This window comes from Spermophilus citellus (genome assembly GCF_964194105.1).
Source record: "Spermophilus citellus genome assembly, chromosome: X".
NCBI lineage: Eukaryota > Metazoa > Chordata > Mammalia > Rodentia > Sciuridae > Spermophilus > Spermophilus citellus.
The window spans coordinates 120901763-120922503 of record NC_138190.1 but is presented as its reverse complement, the minus strand read 5'-3'; the positions used below and the strand labels follow the sequence as shown (position 1 = coordinate 120922503).

The window sequence follows — 20741 nt, the reverse complement described above, 5'->3', positions numbered from 1 at the left end:
TCAAAAACTAAAAAGGGCTGGGGATGAGGTTCAGGGATAAAGCACTTCTGCATTCAATCCCCAGTACTGTGAAATAAAATAAAAATTATATACCATGGGCTAGAGATGTAGCTTAGTGGTAGAACACTTGCCTAGCAGGTGTAAGGCATGGGGTTCAAAGCCAAGCAATGTTTTAACAAAAAAAATTCCAGACAACAGACCACTTATGAAACAACAAAACCAAAAGAATTCTCTGGTGACAATTACTTAATTGAGATAACCCTTTGCAGTTGCCTGGGAAAGATGTCCTATAACTGAGAATTAAAACAGTACAAAGAAAAGAATAATGATAAATGGTACTGAGTAATGAGATGCTCCAGAAGATCTCAGGAACCAATACCAAGTTCTCAAGGGAGAGATATAAACCAAATGATTACATGGCAGAATTCTCGAATGAATTCGAGTGTTTGGATTGGTGACTGACTGGAAGCTAAAAAAAAAATCACTTGTAGGATACAGCATGAAATAAGAACATATGTTAAAGGTAATATGGCCAGAAAAAAAGAGAGGACAGAATCAAGTGATAGTACAGATGATGACCTTATTAACCAAGTTAGGATCAGAGTCTATACACATGTGATATAGTATATTTTGTGCCTCAACAGAGGTTCTTAAAGAGCACTATGAGATAACTGAAGTGAATTTATATAGGCCACCACTCATGTGGTAAATGATCATTTCTTAAGAAAAAAACAAGTAAAATTCTGATTGAAAAACAAACAAAATATAAAATTAAAAAATAAAAAGGTAACAATTACTACCTCCTAGTATTAAAGCAAATACCACATTTATTATAATGCTTGCAAACTGAAAAACTTCATTAGAATCATCATACTTTCCCTGCATACCAATCAAGACATATAAAACATCTAAACATTGCTCGTTTAGACCCAAAACAAATAAAAATTTCAGAAAGATACAAAGGTTTCATACAAAATCCAGTAAAAACAAAGTATTCAAAAGATGAACTATAGTTTTTAAAGCACTGAACAATTACTCATTCAATCAACATTTATTTGGCAACTTTTATGTGCCAAATGTTAACAGGCAATGAATGGGGTCCCTGCCCTTAAGGAGCTCACAGTCTAAAGAAAGGGACAAACTCATAAACAAATAGTTTTCATACAATATGTTAAGTAAAGAAATATGAATATACATAGTGCCATAGGAGCATAGATGACTGAAGCTTCACTTAAGGTGACACCTGAGCTTGTTCTTTCACGATGATTTTACCAGTTTTCAGGGAATGAGATAGACTAAAACACAGCAGGGGCCATATTTTGAAAGATCTTGCATGCCATGAGCTAAGGAGTTTGAACTTTACCAGCAGGCAATGGGGAGCCATGGAAAGATTTTAAGTAAGAGGTTACATGGTAAGATTTTTATTCTAGAATAGTAATTTTTGATGGCAGTGTGAATGATGGAGTGGTGGGGGGTGTGAAGGGAAGGGTTTGGTGAGAGGATAAATGGGGAATTTGAGGGGAACAAAAACAGTTAGAGATGAGGGCCTGAACTAAGGTGGGAAAATCACTAGGATGTAACAGAAATGTATTTTTTAATTCTGTGTACCAAAATAAACAAGGATTCGTATTTAAACTTTTCCAACAGATCAACCTAAGATTGGTCCTTTAGCTATCTAGTTAATATTTAAATTAAAACTTATTTTTTCTGTTGGAAAGACCAATTTTAGTTCCTTGATTATTTCAGCTCAGTTACTCTAGAGAGTTTGCTGAAATTTTATATAAGGCACACATTAAAATATGTTAAAATGAATTAGTGAACTTCCTAGACTCAGACAATAAGGCACTCTCACTTACATGGCATGCTGAAGATTAGTTCGCAGTTTAACATAGCTCATTGCTGCTCTCTCCTGCTGTTGCCTTGCTTCCTCTTGTTGTCTTTGAGCTAACATCCATGTTACCTGCGTGCTTCAAGGAGAATTTTATTCTTCTTTTAACTTAACTTTTTTCTATGTAATTAATAAAGTTCTAGTACAGAAAACAATCAAATGTACTTACTTATAATCAAGAGGAGTTTGATGATGCTCAGTCTGCATTGGATAGACACTCATGAAGCTATCCTCAGGCCGTAATCTTTTGGGTTCTCTCATAATAGTGGACGTGAGCTGGGGTGTCTGCATCATAACAGGGGTGTGCAGTGTTTGTTCTCTGCTTAACCACATACTGTCACTACTACTGCTTTCTTCAGCTGAAAGAAAATTTACATCAATGAAGTTCAGTCACTAATTTTGAATAGTCAGATATCTAAAACTACCCATTCAGGTAAACAAACTTTTGGCTACTCTTCACATGCTAGTGCTAGGAACTGGAAGACTCAAAGATATGAAAGGCAGTTTCCACCCTGCCCTTATAATCTAATTGTAAAAAATAACAAACATACAGTTAAAATACAGTGTGGCAAGAAATCAGATAGCTACCCAGAAGTGACTTTAACTACAGTGAGTGTTGAGTGGGCTACAAAAGTTTTTCCAAGCAGGGGTAAGAACACAAGTAAAAGCACTGAAGCATGAAAGATCAGTAACTGAATCCTATTAATCTGATGATATCTGACCTATAAAAAATGGCAACTTCATATGGTTGAAATTAATACTTTGATGTTACTGGGAGTATAAAGATGAAAAGAATGGGAAAAGATAAGTAAAACTGGATAAAGAAGCAGGAATAAGCCAGACATGGTGGTGCATATCTTAATCCCAGTGACTCAGAAGGCTGATGCAGGAGGATTTTAAGTTCAAGGCCAGCCTGGGCAACTTACCCTATCTCAAAATAAAAAAAATTAAAAAGGGCTAGGGATCTAGCCCAGTATAAAGTACCCCTGGATTTAAGCACCAGTACAAGGGGGGATTAAGTATAAAAAGTAGGAATCAATTTGTAGAAAGCCTTGTGATCTGTGAGAAGGTGCCAGGAAATCACTGCTGAATGCTTTAAGAAATGGAAGCAATTTGGTGAGTAACATGTTTTAGTCAATGTGGTAGCACTATGGATAGTGGACTTAAGAAGAGGAAGACTTATAAGCAAACAGGCCAGTTAGCAGACTAATTTTATGCCCTAGGTGATTGAAACAAGATATACTAAGAGATGGATACAACAGGAAAGTGGTTCCTAAACTATGGGATGCAGATTGCTGAGCAGGTTTTAAACTTCTCTTAAGTGCAAAGGGACCACAAATCCATATGTACATTAAGTACTGGACTTAAGAAAAAGTAGATTTCACACCTGCAAAAACTTCTTTTATACTAATTCACATATAAGCCATTACTGAGTTAAGTTTTTAAACCACTGACTCGAGAGGTAAAATTGAGGGCATTTGGTGACTGAGCTAAGAACTATTTTATTAGTGGATTATAAATGTAAGCATATATCTAAGTTTTAAAGGAAAAACCTACAGAAAATGTACCAACACTCTAGTAATTGATGGTTTAGACATAAATTTCACTTTTCACAATATAATTATATCATATTCTTCTATGTTCAGAGTCTAATATGGCATTGATCTGGCTAACCTATCAGTATTCTAACTTATTAGTGCCTTAATTTCTATGGCTCTCTTGAAACACCTGAAAAGAGCATTGACCAAAACTTGTATCTGGTTCGGCAATTCATTTCTAAGATGTTATAAAAATACAAATGCAAAAGTGCTTCATGAAGTCTAAGGGAAAGGAGAGATTTGATACTACAGCACAAATCTGTAACTATTAATTATTGATTCAGATGAGAAAAGCTTTTCAATAAGATTTACAATGATATGCAGGAAACACCTTTTACTTGAATAACTTTTCTATTAAAAAAAAACTTTTTATAAATGATCATTCCTGTTAGGTTGATAGGAAAGATCCACTGTGATATTGGGACTATATAACCAAGTCTGAAACTATACAAGTTGTAAGGTTATGACTGGACAAATGATACTAAAACTAACCATAAGACAACCAAGTTTTTTATACTATACGCCCGATGAAAAATAGTGGCCGATACATTGTGTGGCAATTAAAAAAAAATATGGTTCCCAAACTCTTTCACACTCTTTGCACAAAGAGTATTATGCCCCTTTCCCTATAATCTCCGTGATTGTTTGGCCAAGAGAATATAGCATAAGTCATATTATGCCAGTTTCTGAGCCTTGGACTTTAAAACTAGAAGCTCCCATTTCCTCTCTCTCAGGATACTACTTAAGCTCTTGGAAGCGAGTGACATGCTAACATGGAGAAGTCTTTACACATACTCTGGCAGACAGTCCAGCTGAGGTTAGATATGTAGGCAAAGATGAATTCATATGATTCTAGCCTCCAGCCATTCAGTCTTCCAAGCTGAGGCACCAAACATTACAAATGCTTGCTATATCTTAAGTCTGAGGTAATATAACTGCCACAAATTCTGACATCTTTGCTAATTTGTTTAAAGCTTCCAGTGAAAAGAAAAATATTCCCAAGGCCCATATCAAACCAACCCTGGAATGCTAGGAACACAAGATCATCTAACATCATAATGCATTCCTATCTCTAACGACAGGCTGTACTTTAAATTTCCATCAAGTTCTTCAAAATTAATGACATCTTCAAGGAAATGCAGAGGTTGTTACTTCTTTCAATGTCATTCCACTTAAAATTACATGATCTGATCTCTTTGCTTAGTAATAACACTATAATACTGAGTCTATTTCCCTATACATAAAATACAGCACAGTGATTGAAAAGCAGGCACTCAGGAATCAAACTGTCTTTGACTATTACAACCTATCTGTGTGACATTGGGAAGGTTACTCAATCTGTTAGTTTTTTCATTTGAAAAATGAGGATATACCTGAAAAACTGTCAGAACTGAGTTCATATATGCAAAATACTTTAACATATTCATATGTAACTGATACATTGTGCAAGCTATTGTTGAATAACACATATCAAATGAAAAATAAGGTAAATATTAATAACAATTCAGTTGGTGAACATTAGGGGAAAATACAAAAAGAATAAACTATATCCTTACTGAGTGAAAGTTGCATGCCCTCAACCACTTTCCGTTTTCCAGTAGATGGTTTTGATTTTTTACTCCGCACAGTTGACCCCCGACTGCTGATTCCACTAATGACGGACATGGTGTCATCATCACCACCAGCTAGCAAAGAATTTCGGTAAGACATCAGTGGAAGCCACACATCTTCTCTTCGGAGTGACATCTGAAATGTCATGAACTTTTCCAAGTAAACATACCTTTAAAAGAAGTAGAAACTATTAACTTTGATAATAAAACTGTTAGTTCTACCAATCCTTGGTTGTAGTGAGCACTGCACAATACTTAATCTCAGCCTCAAGACTATCACACTGAATGAAATAGAGCATTTCAGCTCTACATTTGTTGGGTATGTCCCATGCATAGGTGATAAAAAAGCTTCAGACTGATAGAAATCATAAATCTTCCCTGGGAAACAAGTATCATAAGGCTTTTTTTAATGATTTTGCAATTAAAATTCAACCAATATTCATGTGACTACTATGTGCTAGGCACGTTTCTCTCAGGTTCCTTAACTATCCTTTAATTTTGTGAAGGAAACATTCTCTTCATTTAACACATAAAGAAAAAAGTGAGAAGTAGGGGCTGGGGTCATGGCTCAGTGATAAGGCACTTGCCTAGCATGTGTGAGGCACTGTGTTCAATTCTCAGCACCACATATAAATAAATGAATAAAATAAAGATCTATCAACAACTAAAAAAAAAATATGTTTTTTAAAAAAGTGAGAATTATGTACCCATAGTCATAAAAATGAGTGAGCAACCAGACATGGTGGTACACACCTGTAATCCCAAGGATAACTGCAAGTTCAAAGCCAGCCTCAGCACTTTGAGAGGCCATAAGCAACTTAGCAATATCCTGTCTCAAAATAAAAAAGGGCTAGGGATGTGGCTCAGTGGTTAAGTGCTTCTGGGTTCAATCCCTGGTATCCGTTCAAAAAATTGAGTGAGCAGCATAACTATGATTCAGGACACAGGTTCAGTAAGGCTAGTGTCTACTCAGAATAAAAGAAGACAGTTATTTATCAACTAATTGTAAGGTGCAACTCCAACATGTTATTACAATGACCAATTTCTATCAATTCAGACTTATCAGCACAGAAGACATGAATTACAAAATACTGCTTTGCGATAACTACTCAATATGTCATTTTTGTTACAATACACTTCAGTCAGGCAGAGTAGTACAGTACTCCTTAATGTAGTCTATGAACTGGCTACTATTCTGGGAACTATTACCAGTCTATAACAACACTAAGTTGGAGCCAAAATATACTCAACAGATTTACAGCTCTGTAAACAACACATACCTTAAGAGAACATTAAAGATTAGTCCATACTGAAGCTATTTCCATTTCTCTTCCTCTTAGCCTCAGAGTTTCTACTAACCTGAAATTTGCTATTTATCATCTCCATGCATACATTTTGTATTTGTGATATGTGGTTGACTGTCACAGCATAGCAATTTTGTAGTTTTCTATTTTTGCTCAACATGTCCTTCAAAATATATCCATTTAAAACACTCTATGGTATTGCACAATCTGTCAATCTATCTTGTACTTGAGAAGTTTTTAGGTTTTGAGTTTTTCCCCTATTCAAACAATCCAGAAGTCGACATAGTTTCACAGATTTCCTTTGCATATGTTATAAGTTTTTATAGGGTATCTCATTGGATAATGCTTGCTTGCAAGGTAGTGAAAATCCTAAACTTTACTAACCATTGCCAAAGAGCTCCACAAAGTGTTTTTTTGTCAATATATACTGTCACCAACAATATATAAAAAGGTTCTATTGCTCCACATCCTTGGTAATATTTTAACACTACCAAACTTCTTAATTTTTGTTAATCTGCTACATAAGAAATATTTCATTGTTTAATTTATATTTCTCTGACTAAGAGTGTATAAGCAATTCTTTTTTAAATGGACAGAATCTTGCTAGGATTAAAGGATGTCCCTGAACTGCAGGATTCAAGCAATCCTCCTGCCTAGGCCTCACAAGTAGGTGGGACAACAGGTACATATAATCACACCTAGCCTATACAAGTTTTATAAAAAGGTTAACACATGTAGTTTTGTTTGGGATGTAGATAGACACAATACCTTTATTATTATTATTTTTTAATGTGGTGCTGAAGATCAAACCCAGTGCCTCACAGGTTTGCAAGTGCTCCTCCACTGAACTATAACCCCATCTCCTATGTAATTTTTACTATGGATATATTTACAAATAATAAAATGCACAGAAATTAAAGAGTACAGTTGGATCTATTTATATATGAATGTATCCATCCTAAGATATAGAACATTCTCAGAAAGTACTTTGGTGTCTCTTCCCCTTCAATAAATCGAATCCTACAAGTAACTTCTATTATGATATCACAATGGAGATAAGTTCTGGCTACTTTAAAATTTGTAGGGAATTTATAGGTTTTAAATGTAAAACACTAGTGGGTTTTCAGAAGATATTACACTACAAGGTGTTTATATTCGTCTGCCACTTTAAACATCAAAGCTAAGGGAAGAGACGTTAGATTTTGAGAATTTAAATTCATTTTCTGGTCTCTTTTATATGTCACCCTTTTAGGAGACTACTTTGCAGTGTAGTCACAGATCAAGATACATACTGACTAGGATGTTCCTGATGGATTCTCAATATTATGGTTTTTTTTTTAAATGCTCCTTCCTTAGTTGGGCTATAGCAAGGATGGAAATAAGAATACATAAAACATTAGTTATACCTCAAAAGACACAATTACAGTGGGTTAGGAACGCAAAAAGTTAAAATGGAGAATTATGTATAGAATATAGTTATAATCTCTAAATTATAAAACTGTTCAAATACAAAGATTTTTGTACATCAATATAATCCTATAAATATGTGTATAGAAAGCAGAGAAATCATGTGTAATAATAATTACTCTTAGGAATTCCAAAATGAAATCAAAAGGGACATTTCTAGCAAATACATACACTGTTCTTTTGTCTTGTCGAAGTAGTTTAGAAGAAAATTCACTCAAAATATCAAGAAATGCCAAATTTAAAGGTGGATGGCTCTCCCCTTGTGGATTAGGCTCTTTAAAAGCAAATTCTATGCCATCTCTGCAAATGAAAATAATTGAAATAAATATTTAAGAAACCATAATACAAAAATTAAGTGAACTTAGGAAATTTCACTTTATACTTTCTACTAAGATATTTCTTTTGTTATGATTTTATTTGAGGTATAGAGAATATGGAGACTGAAGTGTGAGAATGAGAAAATATATTTACATTTTAAGTCACTCTTCACTTTCTTTAAAACTACACACTCAGACACCAGTTAACCTTAAGTTAAATGCCTATGGCTTGGTACACTGACATTCTTCACTAAAGATTTCTTTCCCACAGAAAACAACCCAAATTCCATCACATAATGATCAAAACATTATCTTCGTTTTTTGAGATCTAAAGCAGGCCTACTCTAACACACAGAACTAACAAAAATATGATTAATGGCAATTTGTAATGATTCACTTAAAAGTAATGTGTTAAAATTCAACTCTAATCAGGGCCCATTTTAACTACATTCATGTGGTAACAAATACCTATTAATCAAGATTAAAAAACCCATCATTATACTCTTATGAAAAATATAGAGGGTAAAAAACAACTCAGATAGCACTGAGGAAGAAAGAAGGAAGGTTATTACAGAACAAAATCATGTATTGCTTTTCAATTACTACACGTGTAGTAATTACATAAAAATTACCACCAATGTATTAAAAGGCATTAAAAATAAATCTGAAGAGTTTTAGAACGAGGTAAAAAGAGAGAAAATTAAAGTCAGGCAAGGTATGGGTAAAAAAAATGAACAAGGGATTTGTTACAGGAAAATATTTAAGACTTTTTAAACTAAGTAGGCAAGAGGAGTTAAGTAAGAGACAGACATTACAAAATGGAATATTCAATGAAACTGACAAAACTTCTTTCCCAAAGACAACATTATTTAAGCCACAGTTAAGGGATAAAAGAATTTAACATATCAATGTCAGTTGTTAAAGCTTTAAAATATACCCATACTTAAAAATGTTTAACTGACCACTAAATTACATGCCAAATATAAAATCAGATGATGTATGATTTTTACAATGGTAAGAAAACATGGAGGTAAAAGAAGATTATGACTCAAAATAAAGGAAAAGGTCATTACAAAATAAAAAAAAAACAGAACTAGAAAAAGAAAATTGGAAACAGAGGAATTAAACCTCAAAAAATTATCTGGCAAAGAGATTGTGACAAAAACTGATAAAAGAGATAATATCTGATAAATATATGCTTCTTTGCTTCTCATAATTTATAAAGCTGTTGTCTTACCTGAAACTGACCTTCTTATAAAGGGAATCTTAGTCCCTACTAATTTATTGAGATAATTAATTATATTAATAATCTATATTAATACAATATGGATTTATAAACTAATAATAAAACATTTAACATTAGCTATTCCAAATGAAAGGCCTAGATTTAAAAAAGTTTTATAATTAAAAATATAAGAGCACTGAATAAATATTGGAAGATTACTTGTGTAACATGGCAATGGCTTCTCTTGTTTTCAACTGATCAAGTCCAAAAGTTAAAGCAAAACGCCGAGCAAGTTCTTTTATACCACTAAATGTTGAAGATGATCTATCAAAATTATAGCCATTTTCCTGTATCATTTCATTAAAAAGCTGAAAAGGAAAAAAAAGTATGTTAAAAGTTTTTTGTGTATTAACATATTTTTAAAATGTAATATTTTTATTTAAACAATATAGGTATTCTATAAATGAGGTACAACATTTAATTCTAAAACAAATTTTTAAAAACATGTAACAATTAGGCGGGCACGGATGGTACATGACTATAATCCCAGTGACTTGGGAGGCTGTGACAGGAGTATTAAAAGTTTGCCTCAGCAACTTAGCAAAATCCTGTCTCAAACTAAAAAAATAAAAGGTCTGGGGATATAGCTCAGTGATAAAGCACCCCTGGGTTAAATCCCTAATCAAACAACATGAAACAGCTGACCAAAATTGTAGCACCTCATCTATCTAAACTAGAGGTAAACATTGATGTCAGAAACTTTAGTTTTGTCAGAATGCTATTCTGCTGGTATTAACTGGGAATTAATTGGGAAAATATAAAGAAAAATATAACACATTAAATTATTAGGCAATTTTGCTCTTTTATTACTTTTTCTTTCCCCCAAGTGCTGTAGATTAAACCCAGAGCCTCATAAATGCTACACTGTTATTAAAGTATTATTATATTAGGATGGCACAGGAGGATCCAAGTTCAAGGCCAGACTTGGCCTTAGTGACACCTTCAGCAACTTGGCAAGACCATGTTTCAGTAAAAAAATAAAAAAGACTGGGGATGTAGGATCAGTGGCTAAAAAAACCAAAACAAAAGACTCCGAGAACCAAGAAAAAAAGTTTGTTTTAGTGCTATTTATAAGTGGTATAAATTGTAAAAGACCTCAACATCAAACAAAAAGATTTTTGGTTACATTATTGTCCACCTATAAAATGAAATATTATACAGTTATTAAAAATCTCAAGACTTCTAGGTATATATGCAAAGAAAATGATATCAGTATGTCAAAGAGAAATGTGAACTGTGTTCACTGAAACATCATTGATGATAGCCAAGATACAGAATCAACCTAAATGTCGACTGATACGTGCATGAATAAAGAAAATATGGTGCCATGTATACACATGCAATAGAATATTACTGAGCCACAAAAAAGAAGAAAATTATGTCTTTGCAAAAGCATGGGTGAATCTGAAGGACATTACATTAAGGGAAATAAGCCAGGAACAGAAAGACAAATACCATATGATTTCACTTAAACACAGAACCTAAACAAGATGAATTCATACAAACAGTAGAATGATGGTTGCCAGGGGCTAGGGAGCAGAAAGAATATACAGATGTTGCTCAAAGCATACAAAGTTTCAATTAGGATGAGTACACTTTGGAAGTCAACTCTACTGCATAATGAGTATAGTTAAGAATAAGTCATTATCTGGGAATGCAGCTCAGTGGTAGAGCATTTCCCCAGCACATGCAAGGTCTTTGTTTTAATTGTCAATACCAAAACAAAGAAGTCTTGTACACTTGAAAACTGCTAACAGTGGATCTTTTTTTTTTTCCCCACCAAGGACTGAAACCAGGGGTGCTTTACCACTGAGCCATGTTCCTGGCCCCCTTTTTTTTTTTTTATTGTGAGGCAAGGTCTTGGGAGTTGCTTAGGGCCTCACTAAGTTCCCGAGGCTGGTTCTGAACTTTCAATCTTCCTGCCTTAGCCCCCAGAGCCACTGGGATTATAGGCATGTATCCCCACACCCACCTCCTATTAAATGTTCTTAATATAAAAAAGTATGCAAGGTAATACATACATTAACTAGTTAGATTTAATCACTTCACTGATTGTGTACCAAAACCTCCCATACTGGGTCATAAGTATACACAATTTTTTGTCAATTATACTTTAATAAAGTTGGCAGTGGGGGTTAAGTCCTTCCTGCCCCCACCAAAATATTTTCTAAACTTTCTACAGGAAGCAGCTATTATTTTTTTTAGGAAAAACTATTGCTTATTTTTTATCAGTACATTATATTTATGCATAACATTGTGACTCATTATTCCTTATTTGTACATGCACATGAACAGAATTTGATCAGTCTCATTCTCTAGTACCTTCCCTTCCCCTCCTTGCCTCTGATCTGCTTGACTACTCTACTGATCTCCCTTACATTATTTATTTACACATGCATATACACACAAATAAAATAATGTGAGATTCAATGTGATATATTCTCACATGGACATATGATAACTTTGTATAAAAATGTTATTTAAAGGCAATCTTTAAAGTCTTGTATGTTTTATTAATTTTCACAAAGAGTATTTATATTTAAAAATGGCTATATTTCTAAGGAAAAAATGTATCAAAATTGAATTGGGGTATGTTTTACATGCAAACTTTATCTCTAAAGACATATGTATACTAAGGAAATAACTTTGCCTAATGAAGCCTACCCTTGCCAGTGTCAAAACGAAAATGATTTTTGTTTTGGTTATATAGTTCATATATGCTCACTAAAATAAGTTGGAAAATATATGAAGACAAAGTAAAATTCACTCAAAATCTACCAAGCAAGTTGACAATTACAATATATTTTTGGCAATCATTTTTCCAGATAAGAGATATGTATCATTTAATAAGGATGCTGCCCTTCTAAATCTTTTGTTTTATTCTTGAACTACATATTATGAAGATTTTTATAAATTAATAGAAATATATTTACATTAATTCTAAGTGCTACATAGTAGCCACTGCAGAAATATAATATACATTTACTGATAAACTGCTTTCCATACCCATTTCTTCCATAACTTAGACAGCTTTGGGTTTTGCCAATTGTGCCACAATTGGAAAGAAAAAAAAAAAAAATGATCTCTCAATTCTTCTCTACAAGTGAGGTTGAATATTTTATATTTCTACCATGATCTGTCTAAATGCATCCTTGCCCAGTTTAGAGTATAACCTTTGTAAGTGTTAATTATGTTAGGTAAAGCTGATACACTTGAAGTCTTACCTGCTGCAAACTGAGAATAAGAGTCTTAGCACACTGAATTTTGTCTATTTGCCTTGTTTTACTCATTGTTTCTTTGATGATATCTCCATAATCATTATAATACTAGAAAAGAAATTTGTACAAATTAGAGCTTTATCTCTTAAACTTCATAATGTTAAGTATTCTTTAATAAACTTCTTTTACACTAGAAAATTTTAACAATTCAATGCAAGCATAAAAATTCAATTCAAGCATAAAAGCCAGTGTTGTCATATTTCTTTTTAAGTATTCAAAAACTATCTTCCATCCATTTTTCAACTTTACCTTCATATACTGTTTGAAGATATCTGCAGCTGTATTCATCTCCACCACAGTATATACAATTAGCTTACAAAATGCTGCAAGTAAATTTCTTCTCTTGTGCAAAGCTTCAATTTTACTGGCTTCATCCTCCTGCTGACCATCTGGGGGGAAAAGTTCCAAATATTATGCCACCTTTTATTTTACTGCAAGCATATGTTTTTTTAACTCACACTATATCTTCACTCTTCTATTGGAGAGTTTGAAAAAGGAAAACACATTGAAATTAAAATAAAGAATTATAGCCACTCAATTTATTCCAGCAGAGTACTTTGTTGTGAGATCAAATAATAATCAGGAGGTTGTAAACATGGAATAAGAACAAATGGAATGAGTCAGAAGTGAAGTCAGACTACGCTTGCCTAACACATACTTCCCTAACAGAATGTTTTGTCAATGAGATCTGCATATTCAACATCTGTTGGTTAAAGATCCTTCTTTACCTGAAGGCAGCCAATCTCAGAATTCTCTTTATACTTCCAAAAGCATCCCATCCCACCTCACCTCCAAATCTTACTTAAAGTCTTCCTTTATATGTATTAAATATATTCAGTTAGATTAGCCTAGGAGTATTCTGTCTTTTTAAGACACTTTCACATATTTCTGATCTGGTTCCTTACGTAAGTACTTGACATTTAATTTTCAAAATGACAGAATCATTTCCAAATCCACAGTTGAGTGATACTCACTGCAGTCTCTTAGCACTAAGAATAGATTTTTAATTACTTATAAGGTAAAAAGGAAAAAAAAAAACCCACTAACTTATTTACATTTTTTATATACATAGTAAAATAAAATTATAATGGGGCAAGCCTTATCATGTATGTCCCCTCTCACCCTGCAGGAGTCAATCCTATTCTTTCCTGCTCAAAAAATAAGTAAATTAAATTACAATGTATAGGTGTTGGGTTGGGGATACAGCTCAGTTGGTAGAGTGCTTGCCTCGCATGTACAAGAGCCTTGGGTTCAACCCCCAGAACCACACACACAAAAAAAGTACAGGTGTGATAAGCACCAAATTTAGGATAGTAATTATCTCTAGGAAAAGAGCCGAGTAATGCGATTGGGAAAGAGAGGAATGAGAGTGACTTTGAAGTTGTAATTTATTTTTTTAAAAATCTGAAACCAACACTTTGATAAAGACTGATGAATGAATGTGTACAAATCTGTTAATATTTTATAATTTTCCAAAGGACTGGAAACATTTCATTTGAAAAGTGTAAACAGACAAAAAACAAGTCCAAGGAGTTAAGACTCAAAGGGGCATCAATTCTAGGAAACTCATAGAAAATTTAGGAAAACTGGCAAGCTTATTCTTTCTTACTCAATTTATAATGGTTTAAATAAAGCCAAGGTAGTCCCTAATTAACTAAAGGGCTATATATCAAAACTTATTTTGCATCAGATTTTATAATGCAACGCTTGTTTTCCCATACAAATTAAAAAGCCCTACTTATCTTTTCAGATTGGTTTCAGATGTTAGGTTCTCTCAAAGATGAAGACCAGTTAGAAACTTCATTTATATGAACCATAATTTGTTCACGCCTTTAATACTTATCAAATTATAAGATTCCTACTTGTTTTAACATTTCTTTTCCATTTGAATTTAATTTTTGGAGGAAAACACTTTTAAATTTCTTTAATACCCATGCCAAATAGTATACTGCCTACTAACAAATAAATGTCTCTGTCAAATAAATACTAAGAACTGAAGTTTAACTGAACCAATGGCTGAGTGTGAAAGGAGAAAAACTGAAAGCATATGACCTTTACAACACAGATTTTTGACAAATATTTGACTACTCTGGCCTTCTCAATTGTGTTTTAAGTTTTTACTATGTGAGTACAAAGCTCAGCATTGCCAAAAAGTAGGCTATAAGCCATGTCTAGAATTATATGTTTATTTAGACTGTGACATACAGTGATGTGTCAGTTTATGTATGGAGAGCAATGTGTTGATGTTTTATTTTCCTTCAAATGAAACTTCAAATTAAAACAAACCCAGAAAGAATCTACCAAATACTTGCTTTTCTACGACCTCACACTCAAGAAAGGCATCTGGTATGCAATTAGGGTGTGAAGAATAACTTAACACTAAGCAAATTTGATTTGATTATTGTCCTGTGAAAATTCTGTACTGCCCCAGACTTCTATAAAGCAGTTTCTAACATTTTTTCAAGCATCTAGATGTCACATAACACTCTCAAATAACAAAAACCTGTGTTATACAAGTACATAATAAAAAGTCACTTAAATATTTGTTTCTCCTCACATTATATGAACGCTGAACTTAACAATGAATGAGGGAAGGGAATAAATATTACTGCATCTATGATATGCTCAAATACTATACTAGTACCTTTGCTCAATTTTAATTAACCCTCCTATTTCCATGAGGTGGCTACAAATTAAAAACAGGGCTAGGGAAAAGCAGAGATCTAATTTGAAAGCCTGTACTCTGCAACACTGTCTATAATATCGCAAGAACAATAATGTGCTAGATCATATAACCATGTTTCATACTTTACCTATTTTGTCCCATTCTCCCATATGTATAACACCTATGAAAACATAAATAGAGCAACAAATATACCATTTTTTTTTTTTGGTACTGGGTATTGAACCCAGGGGCTCTCTACCGCTGAGCCTCATCCCCAGCCTTTTTAATATTTTGAGACAGGGTCTTACTCAATTGTAAAGGCTGGCTTCAAACTTTGTGATGCTCCTGCCTCAGTCTCCAAAGTCACTGGGATTACAGGAATGCACTACTTATGGTAACTTTGAAATAATCATTGTATTTGCAAAACTGAAAACCTGATGTAATGAGTTGAGGATAAAATGTATCATAGTGCAAGACAGCACAACATTCCTACTTAAATTTGATATATAGTAGAAAACAGACTTAACAAAAAGATGCCAATAAAATTACCTGCACTATTATTATCATCATCCTGTTCAATGAAGACATGATCCAAAATAAAGCTCAGCAACTCAGATTGCAATGAAGAATCAGGGGTGTAAACTAATGGCTCTAACATATCACGCCCTCCTGACATAATCTGATGGCTGAAGATCATCAAAATATCACACAGAATAGTGAAGGCCTATTCAAAGAAAGGAAATCATGTTATAATTTAAGGTTTTTAATCAGTAGTCACAAATATCTTATATATTTAAAGCCAAAATAAAATTTAACTTTATTTGAAACTCTTAAAGAAAAGCATTGCTTAGTATTTTCCTAAGATATTGAAATTCTGAAGTTTAATTTCTGTAACGACTACTAATTCTTGCATAATACTTTATTATCTTAAAAAGTAATTTCACAAATGTTATCTTCACAAAAATTTTAGCAATATTAAATGGCTTCTACAAGCTGCCAATATGCAAAGAGTCAGGACTTAACCTAAGGTTTTTATCGCCTATACTCTATACTATACTAAGATGCTTAAGGGTATTCATTTTCAACTATGAAATATACTTGGTATCAATTTATGTTTTATGGGAGAAAATAACATATTAAGGAAATGAGTACTAGAATAAAGATAAAAATGGCTATGACAAATTAAAGCACTCGTTGTTCACATGCAAAGGGGATTAACTACAAAGTATATAAGGAGGTATTACACATCAGATAATTCTAAGAGTATCATTTAATAAACAAAGGATGAGTTATATCAAGGAACTTAATAAAAATTCTGCCAAATGAAATCAAACACTGGTAAAATTACTCAAAATGTAACTGCAAAAAAATTATATGTTGGGAAAGGGAAAACAGAACTTCTGGGTCACAAAGTCAACTAGCAAATGCATTTTAAATTAAGACTACAGATGGAAAGACAAGTTATAATACAGGGCACAAAGCAGATATTAATATTTTATTTTATTGAAATTAACCACATTTAATTTTTCTTTAAGCTTTTACCCCTTCATTCAGTATCTTGTCATCTTACTACTACAGTAGTAATTTACACATGGTAGGATATTTCAGTTAATAAAGTATTTTGTTTAAAAATATTAATAGTTCTTAAGAAACATTTATGAAACATTTATCTAATAAAATATTTTAAAAAGCATGTGCCTTCAGGGCATGCAGCTTGGGAGGCATGCAGCTTGGGAGGCTGAGGCAGGAGGATCATGAGCTCAAAGCCAACCTCAGCAAAAGTGAGGTACTAAGCAACGCAATGAGACCCTGTCTCTAAATAAAATACAAAATAGGGCTGGAGATATGCTTCAGTGGTCCAGCGCCCGAGTTAATTTCCTAGTACCAAAAAAAGAAAAAAGAAAAAAAGCACGTTCTCAATGAAGTTTTATCCTATTAGGGAATTAAAAATAAACATGATCTTAGACCTAAGATCAAACGAGGTCTATTTCCAGAGTTGAGAAGGCTGGAGGTAATGAAACCATGAAGGCACAGGGTGAGAAGGAAATACTGGGAAGAAAGGTATTGCAATTAAAAATTTTTATTTTAGGGCTAGGGATGTGGCTCAGTGGCAGAACGCTTGCCTAGCATGTGTGAGGCACTGGGTTCGATTCTCAGCTCTACATATAAATAAATGAATAAAATAAAAGTTCAATAACATCTAAGAAAAAAAATATATATATATATATTTAAAAATTTTTTTATTTTCAGACAATGACCACACTGATGTCAGGATGGGCATAAAAATATCAACATCTGATATTCTCAGGGATGACAAAACCTAATGGACTTTTCCTCTATGAGGGAAACTTGTTAAACTTGTTGTTTTCAAGAATTATTTCTATAATTTCATACACCTATAATTTATATAAATGAGTGTTTACCATGTGCCATAAAGAAACATCATAGAGCAACTGCCATATGAAGGTAATCTATAATGCAATTATAAACTCCATGTAAACATTAATAACTCAATTTTATTAGTTGCAAGCTCAAAATTAATCTGCTTTTTAAAGGCATGGTATACTCAAGAAGACTCTAGATAGTTCTACTTTGGTTAATCTTAGTATTACTTAAGTTTTTTACATTATTTCAGATTGTATAAAGGTTGTCTAAGAAAGATGTATAGCAAATACTAACCTGTTCCTTAACAGTAGTATTTACGTTGGTTAGGTAATGCTGACATATCTGACAAAATACCCTCATCTGTTTCTTTAAACGCAGTAAGTCCTCCTTGAAAAAATTTAACACAAACATTTTTGAAACATTGTGTAAACAATTCATGTATTTTGTTAAACTATTTAAAATCACACAAAATATTACCACATGCATTAACTCTACTTGTGAACTGATGAAAATTTCTACTTTATAGCTTTAATAGAAGGGAAAAAATGTATCATTTTTCTTAGAAATCTCACCAAATTCCAACCTTAAAAGTATGAATAATATTAATGGATAATATCCTAAGTGGTCTGGGTCCTTTAGAATGGGAAATTTACATAATTACATATAGTTACCTATAATAAAGCCACCATCTCAGGATACTTAAAAAGAATAAAAATGTAAGCTCCATGTTCACTTTATTAATTGAAGAGTGGCCAACACATGAATGGAAGAAAATAGTTTTTAAAAAGGGATGGCACTGTGGGCTGGGGTTTTGGCTTAGTGGTAGAGCACTCGTCTAGCACATGTGAGGCACTGGGTTCAATCATCGGCACCACATAAAAATAAATAAAATAAAGGTATTTTGTCCAACTACAACTAAAAAAAAATTTTTAAGGGATGTATATTGTGTGAATATATAATAACAAATCCTATCAGTATGTACAACTATAATGCATCAATACAAAATGAGGAAAAAAAATCTTTAAAAAGGGATGGCATTTTCCATTTTTTTTAAACTCAGAGGGGGTAAAAATCAGTTCTGTGGTATTATCATAAACTTTAAGATGTCTCTTAAACATACAGCTAAAAAGTTGAATCTTATTCTTATGTTTTCAATATTTCTAAACATTTGGCAGTTCACTTAAAATATAAAATTATTCTATATAGATAGACTGCATTAACTTATTTCAGTTACAACCTTTGGTCCATCTTCTGATACTGCATGCCAAATCACAGAATATCAGTACTTATTTGGTTTATATAATAAAGTTGAAATAGATTTAACTTGGAGATCACACTTGGTGAAAACTCCACCAGTCTTCATCATAAATAATTTTCTACTCACCCTTTTCCTCTACTCAAAGGAACTGTCTCTTTTCCATTTTAATTTTTAACTTTTACTATATGTAAAAGAAATCAAATATATACTAATATGATTACTATCCACTATAAATTTGATATCTAACTAAATAGACTTTTCCCAGGTATTTGACCAAAAGTACACTAATACTATATTTGTTTTTCAAGAATAAAAATCCACTCGTGATATAATAGCATCTTAAATACATGAAGAAACTAAGCATTTCACATTACTGTGTGGATTTAAGCAAAAAAGAAAATTATCACTATCAAGAGGATTCCTTTTTAAAGGAAATATCTATTAACAACTAAATATATAACTCCCAGAAACTGCTTAATGTTTAAAGAAATGAGCCCAAATAATATGTAAGGCCCCATCGTCGACTATGAGTACAATATTTAAGGTTTCAGCTTACAAATGGAAAATGTGGCCCTGGTTAGTAGTTCAATTACTAGACACACCATTGATTGCCTATGGGTAAAGTTTTAAAAGCTTTATGACCTAATATCTGGTACATTATCCTCAATCATAAACTAATTTTTCATGAATTTGGAATATCATTAGTGATATCTTTTACATGAATAAGGTGATACCAAAATAAAACAAAAGCATAAGACAATCCAGGGAAGCTGGCTTATCATCTTTAATTTATATAATCCAATAGCCTTATCTGTTCCTCTCAAAGGTTCTTGGTCATTACTTAAAAAATATTATCTTTCTACATATACTCATCAATAATGAGAATTCATAAATTATGCTACCATCACATGTGAACATTTATTTTAATTAAAAATCATACCTTGAAACAAACAATATTTAATAATCTCTCATTAGGTATACATCAAATTAGAAACAGAATGGCTTTTTAAAGATAAACATTCATACATAGCAGAAAAGAAATAAACAAGATTTAGTTGAGATAACTAGCCTTATTAAAGGTGTAAGTTTGCTGAAAATTAAGCATCATTCAGGAATGATACTTAATCTAATAAAAACACTGTTGAACCACCACAAACCTTTGTAGAGCTACTTTCCGTAATCTTAGCAAGCTGCCAGAGGATTACATAGTGTGTACACTGAAGTGCATGAATAACAATCTGTAAAAAAAAAAAAAGAACCAACAGAATACAGGTAAAACTTAAAAGTCATAAGCCTTCATTCTCAAAATTAAGTATGTATCTTGTAAATAAATAAGAACCTGCTCAGGCATATCTCCATTTTCAATTCCGGTTTTCAAGAGTTTGTAATTACAAGCAAACAAATCCCACTTTGAAAGATCATGGGCACTGCAAAAAAAGACAGAATTAAATTATATTAAAAAACAAAGACTAATCACAACTGTTATGGAATTGAGTATTACCTAATGCTACAAAAGTAAATACAGAAAATATTTTAACATGCTCCTACAACAAAAAATAAAGGTGTACTTTTTAAAGAAGTGTTAGATAATTTTTCAGTCATATCCCATTGCAAACATGACTTTCTTCTGCAAAGCAGTCTAGCAAATAATTTGAAATTTTACTTACAAAACATGCAAGTTGATTT

General features: G+C 32.6%; 1 protein-coding gene across 10 annotated transcripts in view; it reads right to left on the bottom strand.

The window, feature by feature from the left end:
• STAG2 (STAG2 cohesin complex component) overlaps positions 1–20741 on the bottom strand; it is a 133846-nt gene that overhangs the window by 9895 nt on the left and 103210 nt on the right. For 8 of the 10 annotated variants that reach the window (XM_081277584.1, XM_081277581.1, XM_081277579.1 and 5 more), the window contains 11 exons: positions 20395–20482; positions 20213–20293; positions 18092–18184; positions 15962–16136; positions 12997–13136; positions 12694–12795; positions 9629–9777; positions 8039–8167; positions 5043–5266; positions 2058–2247; positions 1857–1967 (listed from right to left, as the gene is read on the bottom strand). In XM_081277584.1, coding sequence (XP_081133710.1) covers positions 1857–1967; positions 2058–2247; positions 5043–5266; positions 8039–8167; positions 9629–9777; positions 12694–12795; positions 12997–13136; positions 15962–16136; positions 18092–18184; positions 20213–20293; positions 20395–20482 — 1482 coding nt within the window. The remainder of the gene's footprint in view (positions 1–1856; positions 1968–2057; positions 2248–5042; positions 5267–8038; positions 8168–9628; positions 9778–12693; positions 12796–12996; positions 13137–15961; positions 16137–18091; positions 18185–20212; positions 20294–20394; positions 20483–20741) is intronic. The other 2 variants (XM_081277588.1, XM_081277580.1) reach the window with 2 other exon arrangements.